The sequence below is a fragment of the Alligator sinensis genome, unplaced genomic scaffold, assembly GCF_000455745.1.
Source record: "Alligator sinensis unplaced genomic scaffold, ASM45574v1 scaffold165_2, whole genome shotgun sequence".
Lineage (NCBI taxonomy): Eukaryota > Metazoa > Chordata > Crocodylia > Alligatoridae > Alligator > Alligator sinensis.
Window position 1 is genome coordinate 2,575,503 of NW_005841965.1, and position 24,570 is coordinate 2,600,072.

At 41.1% G+C, this 24,570-nt stretch overlaps 1 protein-coding gene across 4 annotated transcripts in view; it reads right to left on the reverse strand.

Annotated features, from left to right (window-relative positions):
* GAS2 (growth arrest specific 2) overlaps nucleotides 1-19,274 on the reverse strand; it is a 163,241-nt gene extending 143,967 nt beyond the window's left edge. For 2 of the 4 annotated variants that reach the window (XM_006020707.3, XM_006020708.3), the window contains exons 1-2: nucleotides 18,158-18,329; nucleotides 4,818-4,979 (exon numbers count right to left, since the gene is read on the reverse strand). In XM_006020707.3, the coding sequence (XP_006020769.1) occupies nucleotides 4,818-4,959 (142 nt within the window). In that variant the 5' untranslated portion in view covers nucleotides 4,960-4,979; nucleotides 18,158-18,329. Of the gene's footprint in view, nucleotides 1-4,817; nucleotides 4,980-18,157; nucleotides 18,330-18,778 lie in introns of those variants that run through there. The other 2 variants (XM_025200390.1, XM_025200389.1) reach the window with 2 other exon arrangements.
* Nucleotides 19,275-24,570: the final 5,296 nt, after the last annotated feature.

Genomic DNA, 24,570 nt, shown 5'->3' on the forward strand with positions numbered 1-24,570 from the left:
GCTAAAAAAACTCAAAGCCTGGTAAGTTTTTTTTTTAATTAACAAATGCCTACAACACAACTAGTTGAGCTTTCCTGTTAAAATTGTCATTCCAGGAATCCCCGGATGCAGCACAGCAAGGTAGGGCTAAGGAGAACCACCAACTAATACATTAAAGTAACTGCATTAAAGTAACAAGAGTTAAAGTAACAACATTAGGTCAGCGCCAATAATGCTGGAGCTCCGATAATGCTGGTCAATACCAACTGTTCAAGAGTCACTACAAAGCTCCGCCGTTAAATTCTATTTGTGGTCTACCGTGGCTCAGAATTGGCAGCCTGGTTTTACCATACCTGGAAAGGCAGAAATTTCAATACCTTTTGAATCCCAGCAGGAGTAACTAGGCATGGAAGTTATTCTTTACTAGAGATTATCTACTGGAACAGAAGCCTGGTAACACAACCAGTCTGAGAGAAGTACAGGTGCCTTATCCCTGTTTCAGACTTGGCACAGTGGCTCTCCATTCCCAAAAAGCTCCTTCTGCATTTATCCAGAGTGTAGGAGTAAGAGGTTGTGTAGCAAGTATGCAAAGCTCTTATAGGCATGCTTAACTTTAACCACACAATGGTCCCTTTTCAAAATACATAGCTGGCATTGCAGTCTAAATAGCCAGATTTTCAGGAGCTCATGATACTGGAGTGCTGACCTCCAATTTGAAAAATATAGTCATAATCTCACAATAGGAACTGCCGAGTGCTCAGTACTTTTGAAAACCTAGATCCACTCATCGGTCAGAGCATGTAAAAAAATCTCATTCTTATTGCAGAATATATAATAACTATAAGGGGCAAAGTGAAGTCAAGAATATTTTATGAGAATAGGCAATGACAGTGTATTTAAGAGCCATGAAACAAAAATCATTATTAAAAACCCTGAATCCACATAGAAGCATACTGTATACCCATATGTGAGCTACAAATATTTAACAGTAAAAATGTACAAATCTTCCAGTCTCTACTCAAGAGGATTGAAGCCATTCTTCCATCCTCCACTGAACCTCTTCTTCCTCCCCCCCCCCCCCCCCCCCCCAATTATGAAACAATCTAAGAACTCAAAAACAGTGACTGTTTTGACTGCTGGAATACTTCCTTTGGGAATTTAGCAATCCCTCTGTCTCCTCCACACACTTAATTCTGGATGTTTATTTATACATGTGTAATGAATATGCAGTCACCTCCATGCAGATGCTGTGGGGTCAATGGAAATCTCCCTGCGAGACACTCTGACCACCATGCTGCTTAGATATAATTTTACAGATAATAAGCCGAATGCATGCCAGCCAACCAAGATTAACTTGAAAGCAGTCTTCGTGCTGAATCAAGGCAAAGTTAAGGCAAAACTTCTTAGAGTTAAATGGTCAAAACCCAATTTTGTTTTGTATGTGTACACAGCCCTCAAGTTTCCAAATTTCCCATCAACCTGAGATTACTTATTCTAGTTGCAGTGCCTAATTCTTCCAATCTAATGTCAAGACTTTTATTTATTTTAATGATCTCATCTGGCATATTGTCATGTTTCAAGTTTGTAATTATGAGCTCAAAAAATCCGTACAACTAGGTGTAAAATTACGCTCATCTAAATTTCCAATGATAATCAGCATTGGGTATGATGTATTTCCCTCTGTAGAAAAACCCCTAGACATACATCTTCACCAGCTGGATCAACCATAAAAGATTCAGACCACAAGCTTGCATAAAATATATTCTTTTTCTGTTTGTAAAAAATGTATCATGGTTGGAGACAAGTGTCCCTGATTATCATGCACCCTAAATGGTACACAATGCAAATGAATGAACAAGAGCCAGGTGAAACAAGATGTACCCTAATTCAGCCAGATAAAAAAAAAAATCTTAGTTGAGTAGCCAATTTTTAAAAACACTGACCTGATTCTTCTTTCTGGTGTAAAGCAGGGCTGATCTGATGTAAAAGATTTATCTGAATAAGGACAACTAGGAAAAGTATTCCAAATTAATGTTAAAGTATATTATTTAAATTATATTAAATCCCTGTGTAAACACTTATTCAGAATTAAAGTAGATTTAATTTGGTTTAGCTCAATTGACTTTGAAAGTGAATTAAACTAAATCAAATTAAGGTCACTTTAATTCTGAATAAGAGAGTCTATGCAGAGATTTAATATGTTTTAAATAACCTACTTTAACTTCAGAATTTTAGTAAGCTTGGATTAATTTTCTGAGTATCTCTATGTAGTCAAGTCCTGAGAAGTGAATGAGGGTCCATGTGTGGAAAAAATGAGAGAATGTGTTAACCTGTTGAATATTACATGATGCTTAATAAAAGAAAAGATGTATTCTCACAACACCATTGAGAAGGTTCACAGTTTGATGTGCACTTGAAAAATAAGATTTTGAATGATGTTTGTTATTTCAGAGTCCTCTGGTGATGGAGACTTTGTAGCTGAAAAGTGACCTAATTCTTGATTCTGTCAGTGTGAGAGCTCTCTGTTACCAAATGCAACCAAGTTTCCATCTTATTTCATTACAGATTAGTACTTTCTTCTTTAATAGTGAATTAATATATTTAGTGTTGAATCCATATGTAGCTTCTTGTGACTTAAATGTAATCAAAACAGAAAACCAGCATAGTAGCAAAAGGAGGTGAAGAGTAAGGAATTCTAGATTTTTTTCTCCTCTCTGGCACTAACCAGAACACTCTAGGTTTAGAATTTCCCATAAAGTTCAACACAAGTGCCATGCGAAGAAGACTTGAAGGATCAATCCCTTCTTTGTGACTTTTGGGTATCACTTCATTTTGCTGTATCTTTATTTTCCTCAATGGCAGAACAACAAAATGACCATCGTTTTAATGTCCCACAAGAAGGGACTATGCTGCATGCTCTTGAGTGCCACCTACTGACACTTAATTTTCAGCCATGAGTATATATACGGACATTCCTTGTCATAATGATACTTGCCTTCATTCAGAAAATGTTGCAAAGTGAACGCTAATAAAGAGTTTGGGATTAAGCAAATGAAGTAGATATACTGGATTATTACATGATATTATCTTTGAGAAGATTTAAATACAGCTTTCATCAGAAAATGCCTTGCCTCACCTACATGGACCTCAAAAAACTACGCCTTGAGTTTGTCTTAATGAACTATTTAGTCTAAATTCTCCCCAGAGCTTCTCAAAAGCAGGAGTTCCATGCATACGCAAGATAAATGAATATTATTATTATTTGTAGTTTAGTAGAGCTTTGAACCTCATTCATGGACCAGGATCCAACGTGCTGGGTGCTGCTTAAATACAAAACAAAGATAATTCCTTGCTCCAAAAACCTATAGTCTCTCTAACTTGAATTGTCTAATTTGTGCAGATTAAAATGACCTTTGTTTTCCTTTTAAGTACATGCATTCACTGTATTTCTTAAGATGATACAAATGTTTAGCATATTGAGCACTTGCAACTTTTCAAGCTGCACAACATTTAAACATTGATAAAAACATTTCTGTCTCTGTAATTGCATGCACAAATAGATGAATGGGGAAGTTCTGGTGCACAAACATGGAACCACTAGCCTGACATATTCATACATTTAAAACCAATTGTATAATTTGTCAAAGCTGAACTAACTGGATTTCCACTGAAGAATATAAAGCAAACTAAATTTGAGGTTTCTAATTTTGTCCATTTTTACATTAGGCACAATCATACACGCCAATTGGAAAATAAAGGAACTGTGTATTTTTCTTACGTGCATAACTTCAAAACAACTGGTTTTGCACAAACACCTTTTTGTCCCTGCTTTCCCAAAATTATGTCTTGAACCAAGAGTAAAAACGAAACACTCATGCCACAAAAGAATACACCTAGGAAGTAATAAGGAATTGAAGAAAAAAAAAAAGCATAGGGGCTGGAATAGAAGCTATGTTAATATTTTGGCACTTCATAGCCCTATTGTTCAACCAATATTTGGGGTCATCCCAGGTGAGAAACTGACTGATTACACAAATTAAGTACTTCTGTGACAAAATCTTGTTAAATTGCAAAGTCCTCCTTCCCAAAATGCAGTTGGAACAGCAGCCCATACCCTTGCTCACCTTCCAAGCCTGCCTTTCCAGAAAGTCCTATATCCCAAGAAGCTCCATCTCTTCTTTCTCTTAGGGACCATACATTACACTGCTTCTCTCACTATCCGCTTGCTATCTGGTCAGTGTCTATCTTGTAGCTGGGGATGTATACAACTGCAATCAATCAATACCCAATCCCCTGTACCTGCAATCAATCCACTAAGAAAAACCTTTCATTCAAATGATTTCCAATCAGCCTTGGGCAGCCTTGCCTGTATGCAGTGTCTTGCCTTGGGCAGCAATTCTCCATCATTTCAGCAACTGTTTTACAAAAGGACATTTAACTGCCCCTTCTATTTTGCATGAATGAGAGATGGTTAGTCCTGCATTGATCTCAATGAGGTCTGTAATTGATCAAAGACATGTGATGGCAGACATTAACCACATTCAGTTTAATAACTGAAGCATACAGAAGAACACAAAATGAACTCAAGGGAAAAAAACCACTAAGGACCAAATTCATAGGCATGCTGCCTAAGTAAAGTGGATGCGTGCTATTTTTGAGACATTTTGGACATAGTTGATAGCTGCATTATTTAAAGGTAGCCATTCAGCTATTCTATCAAAGAGGGAAAATAATCTGGAAAACAGTATTTTCTGTTGACTCGAGGGACAAAGTGTTACCTTACCAGCAAGTGTGATATATCTCAATGATTGCATTTTAATTGAGAAAGGTTATCTTACCCAGAAGGTTTGTGAGCCACAGGGCTAAGTCCTCTTTCATCGGTAACAAATTGGCCTCATGTCTGCTGGCCAGCCATTGGCTGTATTGATGCATGTCAGAAAGCCCAGGCCCACGTGCCTTTGGGCTTAGAGCAGTGCACATTGTTTACCCACTTGTCGTACCTGTTTTTTAATTTAAAAAAAAAAAAAAAAAAAAAAAAAAGGATCTCAATATACCATATAAAGACAAGCCAAAGGAAAGGAGAAAGAAAAGGAGAAAGAGAGAAGAGGACAAAGGAGAGGGGAGGAAAAGAAAAAGAAATAATTTGTAATGTTTTAAACTAGCTACTATTTTCAGATGCAAGATGTCAAACAAACAGATGCAACTCTAACACATGAAAACAACATATAAAATGAAATTCCTAATTTTGCGAATGGAGCATTTTGCTGGTGATTCACTCAAATAGATAACGTTCATTTTATTTGTACTCACCCAGCTACACATGTTCCCAACACAACCAACTACTCTGCAAGGAATGATTAAAAGCAAATCAAAATAAATATTTTCAGATATACAGTTAACAGTTACTGAAGGCCTGATACAAGGTCCATTTCTTTGGTTCAGGCCTAAGAATAAAATGAGTAAGAGGTTTTCCTAGTGCAATAAACCATTTTTTAGCAATAAACAGCTATCAAGGCTACCAAATAGAAACAATTTATTTCACAGCTGAAGAAATATAGAAAAGATACTTTAAATATGCTTAATGAATTGTGTTACAAAAATAGCATGGCAGCCTGAAGGAATTGTTTTTTCACACAGTGAAGTTGTAGTCCAAGTTTGCCTTTTCCTAGACCTTACAGAAATCCTCAGTTCTGACCTGTGAAAGCTACCTGTAGGTCTAAACAAAATCTTCATTTTTTTCATTCTTTTTTCTAAATCATGACAACAGTCAAAGGCATAAGGTGCCTATTGGAACTGTAGCTAGGGGAAGAAGAGGTCATCAACAGACCTTTCCTTTCCCTGTGAAGATGGCAGGGTTCGTACCTAAAGCAGTGTGATGTTAGGACTACTTTCCCCACTGGCATATGATGATTGTTCTCAAGGGAGCATGGTCAGGCCATGATACCTAAAAGTTAGGACTAAGCTCAGATGTAACCTTTTTATTAAATTGAGGAAGATCAATTTATTATTCTGCGATACAACAGTTAAAATACACAAGAGGACAAAAGCAAAAGCAGTATTAATATATGCAGAGAGAACAAAAATGCTATAGAGTGACACAATTTTTTTTCAAAAATATGCTGTTATATTTCATACACATCTGAATTTGGGATATCTTAATGCATGAATTAAAGCAATCCTCCCTCATGTAACCATACCCTGGGTAACTATAACTCCTTTTTTAAGCCAAAACATCTGGTTAATCTCTTGCTTAACCCTCATCAATGAATGCAGTGCATCACTTCCCTCCTCATTCAAAATCCTGAGTTTCCAAAAGTTTTAGATTTTCTGAAATACTTAGAATAAATAGGCTCACACGTAGGCTCAACTTTCATTTGAAATATATTTCTGTTGAAAATTGCCCAGCTTTTTTAGCTAATGAAACACAACAGAGAGTAGATTATCTTCGCCAGCAAAAATTTTAGGTTCTGAATTATCATTAAAATATACACTAGTGGTAGCAAAAGATAAAAACCTCTCTGTACACCAAACTCCCCTGAAAAATCAAAGAAGTCTGAAATAAGTAAGACATACACTTAAACTTGATCTATGCTCTGAACACTGAATTTTTAAAATGGCATCTTGGGTTTACATTTTCTTAGTTAAATACATACAAGCCAAATAAGCTCATTTTGTTAAAGCAAAAAAAAAAAAGAAAGAAAGAAAACAGGAGATTTTTTTCAGGCCGTTAGCTCTACTAACTTAACCTGGAAACTCCTCTCAAAATGGGTTCTTCTGGCTTAGACATCACCAGCAGTAAAGTCACAATGTATTTAAAAGTTCTCTGCATCACTCATCGCCATAGTATCTGAGGGCCTCAAAATGCTGCTGTAAGGTAGGAAGGAATTATTATCACCATTTTGGAGACAGAGAAATGGAGGCACAGAGAGAGGTTAAACTACTTGTCAACATTTCCACAGGGAGTCTAAGGCAGAGTCAGGTTTAAACCCTTCTGTCTCACACTTCCTCTTTGGAAGTTAAGAAGGAGTAAAAAATTTCTCTCCAACAGTTAAGAATTCAGTTGATGATGTGTGAGCCAGAATTGAATCCAGCTCACTCTTCCATGGTTGTATAAGCACTTTAATTCTAGTGGTAAAGATAGGAAAAACTTATCTTACTTATTAAAGTGCATGATTTAGGATACCCAAGGAAAGTAAAATAGCTTTTGTATGGTCTTTTTTTGTTTGTTTGTTTTTTTACAGACTACCTTGATGTACACAGATACGCCTGTAGAATACAGTAGCATTATTGTTTGCTCTTATTTTACTTCATTTATTCTTTTAATACATATACGCAAAACTATAATTACAAGAAAACGGCATCACTGCTGTAGAAAAAAAGAAAATATATTACAGGAAAGTTTTAGAGTTTGCTTGTCAACATTTCTACAAGGAGCAAATTCCTTTTTAGGTTTTTATACATCTGGCCAACCAAAGCCATGGGCTGCTCTGTGATGTGCTGGTGTTAATGGGGCTGAACCCCATCTATAACATCCAAATTGTGTCTGAGATACTGGTGGCTGTCTGATACATTGTTGTCTCCTGTGGACTCTAGACAGGCTTGGAGGAGTTCTGATCGTTGGAGTCTTATTTCACGCAGCTACCACCAGGGAACTTCTGCAAGAGAAACACACCACCTCCTGTGGAGCCTAACCCATTAGGATCAAGGATAGGACAGAAACTGCACATGCTCCCTTGAAGCTTATGGGCTTCAAGTACCAGAAGGCCTGGAGCAAAGAATTCAGGCATTTGCAGTGCGATTTCAGTTCCATGCAGAAGTATAGAACTCTCTCCTAAATATGCCTTCTGCTAATCTGACTGCTGCTTTTCCAGACCCAGCAACAAAGAAAGAAGTGAGGAAGGCTCTAGGTTGACCACTTGATCCTGATGTTGGTGGTGGTCAGATAGGAGAGAACATAATTTTGGTCCTGAAGAATGTAGCGTGCATGCATGTAGACAGATTTATGTGCAGCTTCCAGGTATCAGGAGGGAAAAGAGTCGCAGCTGAAGGAACTGTTCTGTGTGAAGCACGGTTTAAGTAGGAAGACAGTTGTTTTTTAAGTGTGTGGTATGGGCAATTCTGACCTGGAAAGATCCGAGAAGGGTTTGAACAGCTTAATCTGAAAAAGGGAAATACTAAAATAGGATCAAGTGCAAGGGGAATAAAAACATTTGTAAACTGGTGGCACGTGCATGCGAATGAGGGGAATCTAGGATAAGAGCTATATTTTTTGGCTAGGGACAGACATTCAAAAAGCCTGAGCCTGATTTGATTCAATCTTTGCAGGTTAGTCTAACCTGGCTAGGCTAAATCAGTTTTGTAACCAGACAGACATCCCAGAAATGCAGACACATGCCTACAGTGGCTCAGGCTAGAAGCCAGAGGTGCTCTAGAGCAGCCCTCCCTTCCTTCCACAGCACTGAGCTGAGGGGGAACAAGGTCAGGCCCTGACAAGATGCTCCGATTAGCCCAGCAGGGAATTGATAACAGTTTTTATCATCCCTAACTCAGTGTTTATCATCCCATTAAGAAAACAACAAAGGGACATTACCAACTACCTGTTGATTCAGCACCAACTGTAGCCAGTGTGTGGTCTGCTAGCTAATACACAGACACCTCCTCAGCAAGGCAAAGGGAAGGGGGGAATTCCTGCTTAGCAGGGAGTGATGAGGGCTGTGCCAGAGCTGCAGCCAGGGAGCAGAGAGGAGGGAGCCCTGCTGTGGAGCTGAGAGCCCTGCCCAGCCCAGAGAGCATACCGGGATGCTGGAAAAGTCCAGCTTATCTTAAACAAGCAAGGGGTTTGGGACAGACATTGCATAAACTGGTTTGAGCCAAATCAGTTAAGTCTGATACAACATTCAAGCAGGTTTATCTCAAACCAGTTTCAGCCATTTTCAAACTGGTTTATGTGCACTGAACATCTGTCCTGTTACAGGTTTAAACCAGTTTCTGATCACTTAAACCGGTTTGTGTGTCATGTCTGTCCCTAGCCCTAGAGAAGAATTTGGGATGAATAAAATACAGTGAAAAATTCATATATTAATAAATATTCTAATCTCACCTTGCTTGGAAAATTTCACTGATTTCCTTCTTGATTCTCCACCAACCTGTCCTATATCACCCTGTGGTTTTCCAAACCACAGCATCTCTATATTTCACTTAGAAAAAGGAAATCAACCTAAAAGGAAAGGGCTGAAGATTGCAACCTGTATCTTCATTGATGACTTTTTTAAATGCCACCACTAGACTATCAATATGGTTGACCATGTGCTACTGAGGTGTCAGTATGGTATCAGAGCTGTTAAGTTCTTTATTACTTTTCCAGCTGATACTGGCTTTTCTCAAATGCAGTTCAAGAAGCTCCCCCAAAACTTAATTTAACTCTCCATAGAAACTGTGTGATAACACATGATAGCTACCAGTTGAACAGCTTTCTTGGTTTATCTGTTTACTAGTTTAGTAGTCCACACATAATCTAGTACAGGTTTCTCTTGCTTTATGCAGGTTCTGTATATGTGAATTCACTCTTATGCAATGACCCTTTTTATACCAAAAATGTGTTGTATGCAAGGTAAATTCACTTTTATGTGAATGGTGTGGTGGAAGCCCGCAGTCAGCTGCTTTATGCGGTGTATTGTGGGAGTGACGTGCACCAAATATAGTCCTGTGTGGATCTGTGCTCCTTTCTCATTGTCTGCAACACGTGTTTCTGTAGTTGCCATCTCCATTATGATAGTGCCCTGTGCTTGTGTGTAATGTCTGCTGTTGGTGAATATCAAAGTTGTCTTGTAAAAGTGGTAGAAATTAGTCTGGGGGTCACTACAATTGAAGTCTTGGAATGTATCCCTATTCGCTACATTGTAAAGTGGGTTCCCTTTATGCAAATGTGAGTTATGCACCATTTTCCAGGAACGCACATACAGCATAAAGCAAGGGAAACCTGTATAGATGTTGTTTGGGATTCATAGATGTTTGGCTCAGAAGGGACCTCAGTAGATCATCGAGTCCGACCCCCTGCCCTGGGTAGCTTTTTGTATAATTTCATTACACATTGGCTAGGATTTTCAAAGGACTGCAAGAGGGTCAGACCTTAATCTAACTTCAAGTCAATGGAAACTGTCTTCCAAACTCTATGAGGCTCCATTAAAATTACATCCATAATCAAGACTGGATTCTTCACTCCCTATGTAATGCTCACATTATGATACCATCTACACACTTCACTACATGTAAGCTAGGAGGTACGGAAGCATTATCCTCAATTTACAGATGAAGAAGTGGCAAATGGAAAGATCAACTGACTTTTCACAGTCACAGAAGTAGTCTCTAAAGCCACTGGCTAGTACACTCACCTCTAAGCCATCCTTCCAGTAAGGACTGCACAATCTACCCTTAACTTACCAGTAAATATTTTTTTCAAACACTGCTTTATCTCATCAGAAATACAAGGAGTATAATATCAGGAGGTGTGGTGGGGGAAGCTTTGAGCTCAGTCTACATAATCATATCAAATTTATCTTGTCACAGAATATCCCCTTTAATTAAACCCAGTACTGACATGCATAAGTACTTTAAAAACTTACCTTTAAAATGCCTTAATACTCTTCATGAAACAACTTCTCCCCTGCTCTTCTGAAAGCAATCCTACATTAGGACAGAACTTTATCTATTTTAACCTTCTGTTTTGTTGCAAGTCATATTTATGCAGTATAGTCTTCCTCCCCTCCCCTCCACCACCCCCCACTTGTCATTCTAAGGAGACATCTCAAATTCTTAGACTCATTGTCTAGGCAAAGAATTCAGTGCAGGCTAGTTTACAGTACACCTAATGACATGTAACAGTTTCAACAAGCTGGAAGGTTACACTCCTCCCTGTTTGCTCCCACCAGACAGTGAAGTTTTTATTTTGCTTTACAGAGGCACATTTAGTTTTCTGTGTATTGTAGCTCAGACCAGTATTTTGCCAGCGGTGTAATTTAAGCTATCTGTTCATGATTGTCAGTGATCATCAGGTGTAAGCAAGGAGAATCAAATAAGCAATTTTCTGTCATTCTGGTGGCTTTTCATTTAAATTAATTACTATTACAAAAGGAAGAAAGAATAATACGCTGTGTGTTAAAAACATACATGGATGGAAAAGATAACTTTGTGGAAAGAAGAGGAATGATCCAGTGGAGCAGGCATTAGACCTTGGCTTTGAAGAGGTGGGCTCAGTTCCCTGCTTTGTCTGAACTTAAATCTGTTTTTTATCTGTAAAATGGGGATAACAGTAGTTTTCGACCTCCAAGTGGTATTATAAAGAGAAAAACATTAAAGATTGCTGGATGCTCATGTTAGTGTGGTAAAAGGGTCCATGAAAGTACCAGAGATAGCTAACCAGAGATCTAGTAATTCAATGTAGTTCCCTTTTATCTCTACTTTACCCATCCAAGTAAGTAATGACTTAAAAATATTACCAGCTGAAAGCTGTGCAGTGACATCTTTGACACCTATGCCTGTGGTCTCAAAAAAATCCAGTAAGAATTGAGCAGGTCCACAAATCAAATTCTTGCACCGTAAGTATAGGTGGTTCTTCCACTTTGAGATGAGACGGATTACTGTATTTTCTCACATACCCTACCTTTTACCAAAAAACAACAGCTCACCCCCTAAAATTGGGGTATAGGTCTTTAAGCAAGAAAGCTGATTTTTTTGCCTAGAATAGAAGCACCCCATTTTGGTTCCTGCTCCAAACCAACCGCCTGGCAGCAGTAGTGACATTTCTATTCAGGCAGCTGAGGGACTCAATTGACCTACTGACTGATTGTTCTTTACTCCACAGGTGTAATAATTGTCTGTCCTTTTTAATGGTCTTGATAGTCCACTAATCAAGCTAACCTTTCTTCTGGCAATTTTCCTGCTTGTTACTACTGGTCTCTCTCCCCCTATTTCACAGCTTTGCCAACTTTTTATCTCTTTTCAAAATCATAGATCTAGCAATGGACCTCCATCTTCAGCAACTGGGGTTACAGCTTCTGGTCGAGTAGGAGAGAGGGACCGAGCAAGCTAAAGATTAGGCTCTGTCCCTGCTCTATACAGCTCTAACTGTCAAAAAAATGTTTTGCCGTCATTCTGCCTTCCCCAAAACAAGGTTTATTTAGGGATACATGATATGCAAGAAAATATGGTAAATTGGCACCACAGGAAATCCTTCTAAGTAGCTTTCTATGCACTACTTGCTTTGTGTAGCAGAAGACTTCAGTATGCAAAGTGAGGAAGCCAGCACTTCACACTGCATTTGCATTCAGTTACAAAAAGCAAGATTTAAAAAACATCTGTGACAAATAAAACATTTCCACAAGTCATATAATTCCTGAACAAAGAGTCCGATTCATAGATTGTAGAATCGAAAGGGACCCCAAAGGATCATCGTGTCTGACCCCCTGCCCCAGGCAGGAAAAGGACCGAGGTCAGACGACTCCAGCCAGGTGCCTATCTAACCTCCTCTTGAAGACCTCCAAGTTAGGTGATAGCACCACCTCTCTTGGCAGCCTGTTCCAGATTCTGGCCACCCTTACTGTGAAAAATGTCTTCCTAATGTCTAACCTGAATCTACTCTCCACTAGTTTGTACCCATTATTCCTAGTTACTCCTAGGGGTGCCCTGGTAAATAGCGCATCTCCAACTCTCTGTTGTCCTCCCTTGATAAACTTATAGGCTGTGACAAGGTCTCCCCTCAGATGTCTCTTGTGAAGGCTGAAGAGATCTGGGCACTAAGTTCTCTTTAATCTCACATGAGGAGATGCAGAAGACTGGCCTGGTGAGCAGCGGCACAGAGCCACCATGTAGCCATTGTTGTAGTATTTTGGCTGGTCTGTCTGGGACAAGAACAGAAATTCAATTTGCAGGTGATTTTAGCTAATCCAGAGTTACTGGGAAGAGACAGCAAATCTGGATTTGTGCTATAATCCAGCAGCCCCCATGCTTTGCACAGTCAGACGAGTTGTGTTGTTTGGGGACACTGTATCTTGATTCTGTTATAGGAGTTTATTTCACAACACTATATTCCACCTTTATGTTAGTGGACTGAATTTCTTCCTGTACAAGATGAAAAGCAGTATGCTGACTAGATGGCTGCAGTTGAATCCAGTAAAGGTTCACATCATGCATAATAGTAGCTTCAGTCACTGGTAGCAGGGGCAGAAAATATCTTAGAAACAAGTAGCCAGAGCTTTCATCACAGGAACTTGAGCCTGCAACACTACACAAGGCACACTGGCTTTCACACAGGGGCATCAGCTGCAACTGCAGACAATCCCCTGCTGTCTTAGAAAGAAGGTAATGGTATTGGATAGCAGCCATTCTGGAAAGAGAGAAGACTGAGGATCAAAAGCCAGAACAAAACTCATGAGTACCTGGCAAGGGGCTGTGCTGGATCTCCCTGCTAGTTCTAATCACCTCAAGAAGTGAATGGAAAAGAATAAAACTGTTCTGGCCCTGCAACAGAGCTTGAATATAGTGTCTGGAGCACTGACTGACTCATTTTGAAATAAGAATAAGATCTCTATTTAGGGTTCATTAAAGGATGTTGAAAATGAAATATTTTTAATGGATCAAGTGGTTCATAATTAATTTGCACCCAGAGGCCACATCCACACAAGCATGGATGTTTGTTTCCCTGAGAACAACTAGCAGCAGCACATCGTGCTGCCGCTACTTGTCCCCAGGGAACACCTGTGCCATGGGCCCTCTGCAGGTTACCCCAGAGGAGGCACTGTACTAGCCCCAGCAGCCTTACCTGGCATCTTAGGAACCTTCTAGGGCTACAGCAGCAGCAATCCTGCCACTAGGAGCTTGACCCACAGCCAGAGCATGGCCCCAGATGGCCACGCTCTAGTTATGAGTGGCACACGCTGCCCCCCCCTCACACACACACACACATGCGCCACACTGCTTTTTCGGGGCGGGTTTTTTTTGACCCCTGGATATTCAGGGTCCAGCTCCCTTCCCTGCTCCCCTGCAGCGCAGAGAATGTCTGAGGCCAGAAAGTCGGCATGCATATTTTGGAAACGAACATAGATCTGCATGCAATCACAAATCTGCACATGGTGCTGATTAATTAATAGGCCTGTGCGAAGCACCTAGTATTCACTTCGGATTTGAATTTGGCTGATTTGGGGGACAGCAATTCAATTTGGTGATTTGAATCACTGCCCTGATTCAATTTGGCCGAATCAGCCAGGCCCATCCCCTGCCCGCTCCCCCAGCCCGGCAATGGCTGCCCTGCCCACCCCAGCTCCCGGCACTTAAAAAAAAAATTAAAAAGCCCCAGATCACCAGGAGCTGCTGGGCAGGGGGGCACTCCCCAATGCCATGCTGCATGGGGAGCTCTGCACAAGCCCTCTGACCCCCCCCCCCCCCCCCCCCCCACTCCGCCAACCCCACACAGGTGCACTGCCTGGGCCAGCTCCCGCCCTTTAAGAAAAAAAAAGCCTAAAAAACACCCCAGCAGGGGATGATCCCTGCTGCCCCCCATTGCCCCACACCACATGGGGGGCTCTGCATGAGCCCCCAAAGCCCCAAGGCTGCTCCAGCAGCGGTGAGTCCTGGAGCTTTTGTCAGCTTTTTTTTCTTAAAGATCCAGAGCTGGCCCAGGCGGGGCACACATGGGGGGGCTAAGGGAGAAAGGAGGGGGGTTGGGGGTCTTGTGCAGAGCCCCCCATCACTTCCTCACCCCTAGTACTTACCAGCTCGGAGCTGGGAGCTGCAGCCACCGGGGACTGCCCGAATCATCAAAGCTCTCCAAATCTTTTCTGAAGATTTGGAGAGCTCCGAATCTATTCAAACCTTTACATTGATCCCCTGATTCAATTTGGATTCAGAGATTTGGCCATCAAATTGGGCCAAATCTCCTCTGAATTGAATCACTACCCAAAGCTTTGCACAGCCCTACTAATTAACTCCACAGTACAACATCACCATTTACACGTGAGGTGCTATTAGACTGGAATAAACTAATTAACTCTTCTGTAGGATAGTACTGCTAAACACAAGCATTATCCTATGGCAGAATTATTTACTCCTCCACAACACAAGTGTAGATGCTGACGGGGCTGGGTGGGGCATGAGAGTGCTACAGTGCAAGGAATGCCTGCTGGCTAGCCCCACACTATATCACCCTCATGTCCCAGCTAGCCCCTCCACAGCACTTTGAGCTGGGTTGGAGCAGCCCCAGGCTATCAGGCTGACCTCCCCAGGCTCCCTGCCAGCTGGGGCTACTCTGAACAGACTCAACGTGCTGTGATCCCAGGTGCACGTGCAAACACAGCACTCATGAGTAATAAACTCCATCATGAACTGTGCCAGAGTTTATTGTGTTGCATTACATGCACGTGTAGATGCCCCTAATGAGTACAAACATATGATATGTACATGCAGTTAAACTGTCCACATTTGAAAGGCTGAATTATTCAAAACAAAAATGCTAGCATTCTTATCCCAATGTTTATGGTTTTGCACATGCAAAAGATCTTAGATGAGAGTACAGTGTAAACTGTGAGTTTGGAATAATCTTTGATTTATGTGCATGCCAATATATATTATTGATTAACATCTTCCTCGGAATGCAAGAGACAATCAACAACTTCTGAAAGTGTTTTCCTTAATGTCAGGAAATTGCTATCAATGGTAAGGTCTGCTAGATAGTGGAACAGTCTCCCAAGGGAAATAACAGAAGCTTCCCCATTTTGAGACACTTAAAACTAAACTGAACAAAGGACTAGGGAAAATATAGCAAACAATCAGATGTTGTAGGGTGACCATCATGTGATTCAATCAGTCGTCATAATGAATTTCTAAAGTGTTATGATCCTAGAATATTGTAATAATCACTCATTTTATCCTTTAACTTTTATAAAATGACATATAGATCATAGAAACTGTTAAAGTTAACTTCTGATTTTGCTGCCATGATATAAATTGTCATGAAGAACCTTTATAGAACCATACATTCTACAAGATACTATATGTCATTATTAACTGCATCACCTTAAAGACACTTATCTGTAATCTTAATTGTCTTTTCAAACTACAAAAAAATAACAAGATAAAACAAGCTCACAGAGATGCAGCAAGCATGATTATATTTGTGTAAGGAAATTCAATTTTTCTAGTTATTTTATTATCCTTATAAACTATACCGCAACCAATTTAGCCCAGGGTTTCTGGAGCTTTCCCAGACTAGCTTAGAGCATACTGTACATGTTAAAAGGAGAGGAAAGGGAAAGGCAGGGGAACCACCATCTGAAACTCATTAATCAATTAGAATTTTTAAGGGCTTACATCAAAATGTGATCTACACTGATAAAGTAAACTTTAATCACAAGAAGTCTTTGTCCCTTATGTTATGAATATATTTGATATAAAATGTGTGCTGCACTTAAAACACAGTGTATCTGGAACCTGGCAAAGGACTGTATATTGATACTCTGGACCTATAAGTGTCTTGGTTTGAAGCCAGCATCAAATGAAATTAACCAAAAAAAATAAAAGCCTCTTTTAAGGTGGTTCCTGGAAGGCTAGCATTTTTCAGGACTGTTCCTATCAAAGGTAATTTTGCTGTCTTGATACATGTTTGTTCCACCAAAAGGAAAGCAGGCATGTTATTTGCATATCTCTCACCCACACAAACAAAAATTTGATAAATATTCTATATTTTCTTGGACATAATGCGATAAATAACAGTCCTTTTCTGATTCATGACCCAGCCAAGAAAGTTAGGGTTCTTTCTTTTCTTACTTTTGCCTGCAAAAACACAGCAGGATCAGGGGGAGGCGGGGGGGTCTACTTGCCTAAGCAAAATCAATATGAAAAATATTAAAAAACAATCTATAAAAAACAATGAAAATATCAAATCTCCCTTATCTAAGAAATTATAAAATGCATTTAGAAACAGGAAATGGACGCTTAATGAGTATGGCTACCTTTATATTTCTAAAAAAGAATAGGCATGTTTATATAGAACAATGCCACAGGTTTATTGCTAATAAATCACCACATCCTAGAATTTTGTATTCAGTTAGTGAAAACTTCCATTCCGTAATTCTATCGGGCTTTATCCTGCCTCCTTTGAAACCAATGGCCAGGCTTTAATTGACTCTAGGGGGAATAGGATAGGTAGGTGTCTGAATGTTAAGCCTGTCTCCATCCTGACCAAGTTGCAATGATGAGACTATAGATAGAGTTTTCTAAGGCACAAATCTCACTGAAAGTAGCCGGGGACAACACTTACGGTCTCACCTCCTTGTTCCAGGCTTGGCGGAGGTTTCAACCAGGGTACCACAGTATAATTCTGATCAGATGGCCTACTGCATCATATGAAGTGAATTTAGAAATGTCAGCTAATTTCCTATTCAATCACAATCCACATCGCAAAACCATTACACTTGGCACCGTGTCCACTCAACAGTGAAGAAACAACCCAAGGTTTAATGTGCACGGAGACGGAAAGACAGGCATCTTTTTTCATTTCAAAGACATGTTGCAAGCACTCTGCTAGAGCTGCATTAGAGGAAGCCTGCAATGCATCTCTCTGTGACCAGCAAAGAAGGCCTTCACCTTTCTTGGCTAAGCCAGCCAAGGCTACCAGATGCCCCTCCTCCCCCAAAGCTGCTGCAGGAAGAGGAAAGCAGGTCTGAAGAAAGAAGTGATCCTTTCTGAAACCACCATAAAGCAAAGAATCCAAGCATCAAGTCAAAGCCTGCCCTCCTCTGCCTGACAAGGCAAGCAACAGCCTGAAAGAGCTGTTCTGGGGTTGAAGCTAATGTTTCAACCAGGGTACCTTGGAGAAATGACTTCTGCCCCCACTGGAGTGGCTTGGCTCTGCCTAAACTTAGCAGCCTGCCCCACCAAAACACTTGTTCCTGCATTGGATGCAGTTGATCATATTTCCAGTGCACAATACTGCCATCTCTACACAACCACCGTGTCCCCCTTCCCTTGCAGCACCAGTGCCCAAAAGCTAATAGAGCACAGAGGGAGCCCCAGACAGCTAAGAAGGCAGAGAGGATGTGCTAAAAGTAGAGGAGACATTCATGCAGCTGAAGCAGAAGATGACAAGCCTACCAGGGTCCATCTGCCTGGGTGGCTGTCAGACACTCACCACTAGTGCTCTGATCTATACTATCCTGGATGCTCTCTTCAGGGCCCATGCACATAAGGCTTGGGCTGATGGCTCTGCCATGAGTGTGTAGACCACAAAGTGCTGCCCATTAGAGGCGAGACAATGCAAACATTCATCAATCCGGGGGTTTAGCACAAACTATGCACGCTAAGAAACCGGCCCCTGGCAAATCCCTCAGCTGGACATAATGATCCTCTAATCATTAACGTTGCTTTTCCTCTACCTCCCATCTAATCCCTCCCCAATTGCCTAAGTGACACTGCCAAGCCTGGGACCAGCATGCAGATGGGAGCACTAGGCTGTTTTGCTTGCACTAGGCTGATTGCGGCACTAGGCTGTTTTCCCTGCCGGGTGTCTGAATCGCAATCCCTTTGGAGGTAGGATTTCTTGCCATCTCAGGCTACGAGGACGAAAACAAAAGCTCCCCCCCCCCTGAAATTTCTCTCTTGCAATTAAAAGGCTGCAGTGAAACAAACCCACCCCCCACCCTGACTTGCAAGGAGCCCGGGCTCTGTAGATGCAGCCAGATGCCTGCAGCTGTGAGCAGAGCACCCTCTCTCTCCCCCCTTGTAGCCCTTTCAAGTGGCCAGCATTCCTCACCCCAAGCCTCCTGGAGCTCTTGCTGGGAAGAAATCTCACTCACTTTCTCCTTGCAGTGCCACAAAGCCTCTCTCCTCCTGCAGCCCGTCCTGCTCTCCCAACCTGAGCAGACCAGCAGCAGCAGTACTGCCACTCTTCATACTTCTGATCGCTCCACTTGGTGCTCTCTTTGGGAAAGCAATTTTTTTTTTCCAGAAACAGATTTCCTACATTTCATCAGTCCACATAGACTGAACGGAAGTTAAATGCTTACTTTTTCTGGGGGACGGCAAACGTAATTGACACTGGTTCACCCTTGAAACGCTGGGATATTATATTACAAACCCTTGGCAGGCACTTGGTGCCTGGGCTCCTTCTTTTATTATTATTATGATTCCCCTTCCAAGAGGCTGATTGTGAAAAAGCTTAAGTTTAAACTCCCCCACCCCCTCCTAAAAGGAAAGAAAAAAAAACTGTGCTGGCTAGGAGCACTTCTTAGCACTTCATAGCACCATTTTTATTGCAAAATCTTTTTGCAGTTTTCTGGCGAAGGTGACATGATTTCAGCTTCAGATCTTGTGAAGCCCTGTGTCTTTTAGAAAGAACCTTTCATTTGCTTCCCCCTGCATAAGGATCTTGCACAACTCTAAAATCTAAACTCTAAAATTTCAAATTCAAAATAGAAACATTTCATATAAAATGACTGCTCTTAAAGTTGCACTTTAAATGAGATCCACTTGACTGAGCCGGGATGAAGTTAGGGGTTTGTTTGGGGGTGGTTTTTTGGGGTGTGTTTAATTTATAAACCTGCTCAACTACTCACCTCACTTAGTTCTATTAGTGTATTTTCAATGTTATAGTAAATGACAGAGATAATGTTCCCCAACTGTTTTTTATTAGCTCATTTATTCTATATGCCGAGAAGCCCTTTCATGAATTCAATAGGGGGAAACAGATGTTCAGACTTCTGCTTCTCCCAGCTTGTGTAGATTGTCTTGTTGAGTTTCCTAATGGCATCATGTTATCACTTTCCATAAGAGAGCCCCAGACGAATAGCTCCCTTTTTTTTTTTTCTTTTACAATATATATCCATTTAGCTCAATAGCTGTAGTCAGTACACATTTATGTACCACTGTATTAAAAAGGAATATCTGAGCTAGTTGGAAAGAAGAAAAGCAGTCTTAACTGACCCATACTGATCTGCTGGGAAATCTGATGTACATAATTAATGTGGGGTTATTTCTCAAAAATACCACTGCAAGCATATTCCTGTATTCTAATTGGCTAATGGCTATTTTTAGCCAATCAACCTGCACAAATTTTATGTAAACTATTGCATCCAGTTTGGCTGCTCTAAGTCTCTGCTCTGATTGACTACTAAGTTGTGCTGAGTGCTCCTTAAATCAAACTGTTCATCAACAAGGGGAAGTGTATAACTATGATGATCCTGCCTACACCATTAGAGTATGTTTGCATTATTAGTTTAACTCTTGATGCTTTGGCTCAGCAAACACAGGGCAAAAATGGAGTGTATATTGTCCAAAAGTTGTGCTCAGGAATTAAAAGGTGGTGGTTCCAAGATATTACACATTCCTCTGAACTTCTGGGTTATATACTCAAGAAGAGAATTGTTCTGCAGACTAGCAGAACAAGTTTTGTATTAAAATTAATATCTGAAGACAGGCAAAGTCCACTTAGTTTTCTTGCAGAAGTTTTTTCTGATGTTGATAAACAGTCCTTTTAAAGATAGCATGGATTATACATTGTTGCTTGTTATCTCAATAAAAAGCATTTTGACTTAAGGACAATTCTGCCAAGCTGTTCTTGCGTGTTACGGATTTCCTGGCATTTTGGGAGAAAAGTTAAAAAACTTCATATGGAAACAATGCTGTCTCTCTAAAAATATCTCCCAAGGATCCATGCATTTGATAAAAATTAGACTTTTTTCTATAATATTAAGAGAAATCCTACATGAAAAATCAAAGCCTAAGCCTCCTTCCTAGACATTTAAAAAGCCAGACATGTATTTGTATACATGACTGAAGGAAATTCGATCAATTTTAATGTTCTGTGGGTAGTGACAAGGATTGTAATCAGAGAGAGAGATGCTGTCATCCTTTCCACAATGAGTTTACAGCAAACAACTACTACACATATCAGTAAAGAATGATACAAGCTGAATCTTTATGCTTTTGTTGTCGTTGTAGGTTGATTTTATTGTTCACTATCATTTCACAAAACATTGTCAAATACGGGAAAGGCAATATGTAATATCCCATACAACAGTGAAAACCAACGAAAACTAAAGTTCCATCAAATCTTCTACAAGCAGGGCTGGTTGAAACACACTGCCAATTAAGCATCTGAAATGTAGATTATATGTGCACTATGGAAATATCAGTAGTGACACCACAATTACAAGTGCATTGAGAGTTGCACTTAAAACTGAACTAAAACCTGTTTCCCACTTCAATGATTACATTTAGCTTCCACATTTAACATAAGTAACTTTTCATAGAACAATGAATATTTTTCTATAGAAGTAAAATCTTTGCTAACTTTTGAAATTTTTCTTCACATTTCCTTTGATTCAGTCATAGCCCCTCAAAACTTTAAAGTTTTTGTGCATGCACATTCTTGCAACATCTCTGACACAGACCTCCTCCAAAGGGTCAAGAGGATGATTTGGCATGTACAGAAAAGGAATATTAGGAACATGAAGAAAGGAATGGGGGGAAGTGGGGGCAGACAGAAAGAGCAGAGTTGGAAAAGAACGGTAGAGAAGGAACCTTATTATCAGATGCTATGACTTTGTAGAGAACCTGAGTCAATGTTTCCTCCATTTAAAGTATGCAACTGGTACACCAAAATTACTTCCATATTTAGGGGAATATCTACTATACTTGGCCATCCATGACTTCAGGAGTAGGGATGTGATATAAGGCCTGCTGTCCACATTTTTAAATGATGTTAGAAATTAGAGAGGGTTCAGAGGAGATCTATAAAAATTATTTTGTTGCTAGAAGAGGTACCTCATTGTGTGGAACTAAAGGAACTCTATTTATGAAATAAAAGGATCAGAGGTGACTTGATTTAACTACCTGGGTGCATCTACACATGGCTGTATGGTGCCATTGTTATTGCACCATCATTTAGTACTTTTAAAAGGAAGTACCAAATGACGGTGCAGTAACAGCCCATACCACACCATGCCAGCTGCACACGGTTATTTTTAGTTGCTATGTCATCGTAGCAGCGTCCTATAATGAGGGAGCACATTGCTATGGTGACATAGCTGCAGCATCACAGTTTTTGCTTGTCAATGCTACAGTGCCATAGTGTGTTGCTATGGCGACAGAGTATCACGTGTAGACCCACCCCCTATGTGACAAGAAGATAGCCAGTAGTAGAGGGTTGTTTAGTCTGAGACACATACACCGTGAGAGCAAATGGCTGAACACTGAAAGCAAAGAAAATAAACTAAATATTTTTAACAGTAGGGGAGTTAACCATACTGTTAAAAGTATGGTTTTTAACCATACTGCCCCAAAATGGAAGTTTAACCATTTTGGGGCAGCTTAAACTTCCATTACTTGGAAGCTTTAAATCAAGATTGGTTATTTTTCTAAAAGACACGGTATAGCTTAATCAGAAGTAATGGACCTTGATGCGCAGATCAGTCAGTGACACTGAATGGCCTTCATGAAGGATGAAGGCAGGGTAGATTTGTACTTTATAGACTAACCAAAGTCTATAGATATAGATAGCACAAGCTTTATGTAGGTTCTCCCTGGCTGTGAAAGCTCTCAAACATTTTCTAAACATTATTTAAAAACTTGAAAAACATACCTAAAACATCACTAGCAAAAGTAGTTTGCAGTAGTTTGATACTATCTGTCTTTCACCCACAAAATACCACTACAATATCATGCACACCTCCCTGCATTCACTTCTTCAGCTGTGCCAGCAGGGCACAAAGTGACTTCTTGGTAAGCACAGCTGTTAAAAGGGACTCAGCAATTAACAGGAGTCATGGCAATTCATAGATTTCATAGACATTAGGGCTGGAAGGGACCTCAGAAGGACATCGAATCCAGCCTCCCGCCCCAGGGGCAGGAAGTCAGCTGGGGTCACAGGATCCCAGCAAGATAAACATCCAAATTTCTCTTGAAGGCGTTCAAAGTAGGTGCTTGAACCACCTCTGGTGGCAGGCTATTCCAGACCTTGGGGGCTCAGACATTAAAGAAGTTCTTCCTTAGTTCTCCGCTAATTCCCTGCAGAGCCAAGGGGGCTGCTGTGCCCTTTTGCTGCCTTTCCTCCGAGATGGAATAGCCTTAGCTTGTGCATCCAGGACCGCTCCCTTGAGGACCAACCATTGTTCCCGAACTCCCCTCCCCTTTGGGTCATGGTCCCTTAGGGCCTCACCGATAAGCCTCCTGATCTTGTCAAAGCCAGCTTTCCTGAAGTCAAAGACTTCTGTATTGCTGACTGACTTGCCAGATTTACGGCAGATGGTGAAGCTGATCAGCTCATGGTTGCTGTCACCCAGCTTCCCTTTGATCATTAGGTCGCTAATTAGGTCATCCCTGGTTGCTAGTACCAGGTCGAGCAGCACTTTACCTCTCATTGGCCTGTAGACTTCTTGTGTCACATAGATCTCATCCACACATGTGAGGAAGCTTTGCAACCATTTGGGTTTGGCCGAGCACTCTTCCCACTAGATGTCTAGGTAGTTGAAGTCTCCTATGACAGTCATACACCGGGAGCGTGAGGCATCAGCCAATTCCCTGGCGAACTCCTGGTCAAGCTCTTGATTCTGGGTGGGAGATCTGTAATAGACTCCCACTATTGTGTCCCCAGTGCCATGTTCCCCACGGATTTTAACCCAGAGGGTCTCCAGTCATCCACGCTGGGTGCCAATGTTGGTTTGCAGGGACACGTAGCTCTCCTTGACATAGAGAGCTACACTCTTAACACAAAAAATTATGATGTCATAGGGATAACGGACATAGATGGCTATACCCTGTACAGGAGAGATCTGTCACAACCCAAAGTTGTGGGTTTTTTTGTTTGAGTGTGCTTCGGCATCGCTAAATCATGTTCCCGCCAAATTGCAGCTCTTTTGCACAGTGGAGTGTTCTGCTGCAACAGAGAACCCGCGTGCAGGAGCTTTTCCCGCCAGTTCTGTGGCTTTCTTTGCATAGTGCATTTCTTTTGCATTATAGCAATACACGATGCAAGGAGTCACTGCCATTTGTATTGGGATTCGCGCCACATTATTGGCCAGTCTTAATAAAGGCACACGTGGCAGCTAGCTATTGGCTTGCTAGCCGTACAAAAGGCTTGGGTGGTTTCCGCCCAAATCGGAGAGAGAGAAAGCACGTGGAGTTCGGGAAAGGAGCGTGAGGATCTCTAAGCGCTGCTGATCCATATGAACCCAGCTTTTTCCTTAAGAGGGCAACAGAGGTTTAATTTGTCGAACCCACGGAGCTTCAACAACTCCACGGGACTTACTTACCGTCCCCTCGGAGCCTTAATGACTCCGAGGCAACTAACCTCTAACCTCTCCCCGTCGCCGATCGCAACCCAGACGTATCCCTATCCTAAGGACCCAATTGTCGAGCCCACGGAGTGGAGTTTAACAGCTCCGGGGGACCTGGGAACCAAGTAACACTCACGGAGATACAGCTGCTCTGTGGGAACGAATTCTTGAACCCCGCGGAGCCTGATTCACTCCGGGGTCAAGGAACCGAGTTTATTAGAGTCCTCCACCGAGAACTCAAGCGGAGCTGAGCCTGGAAAGCTGACCAGCC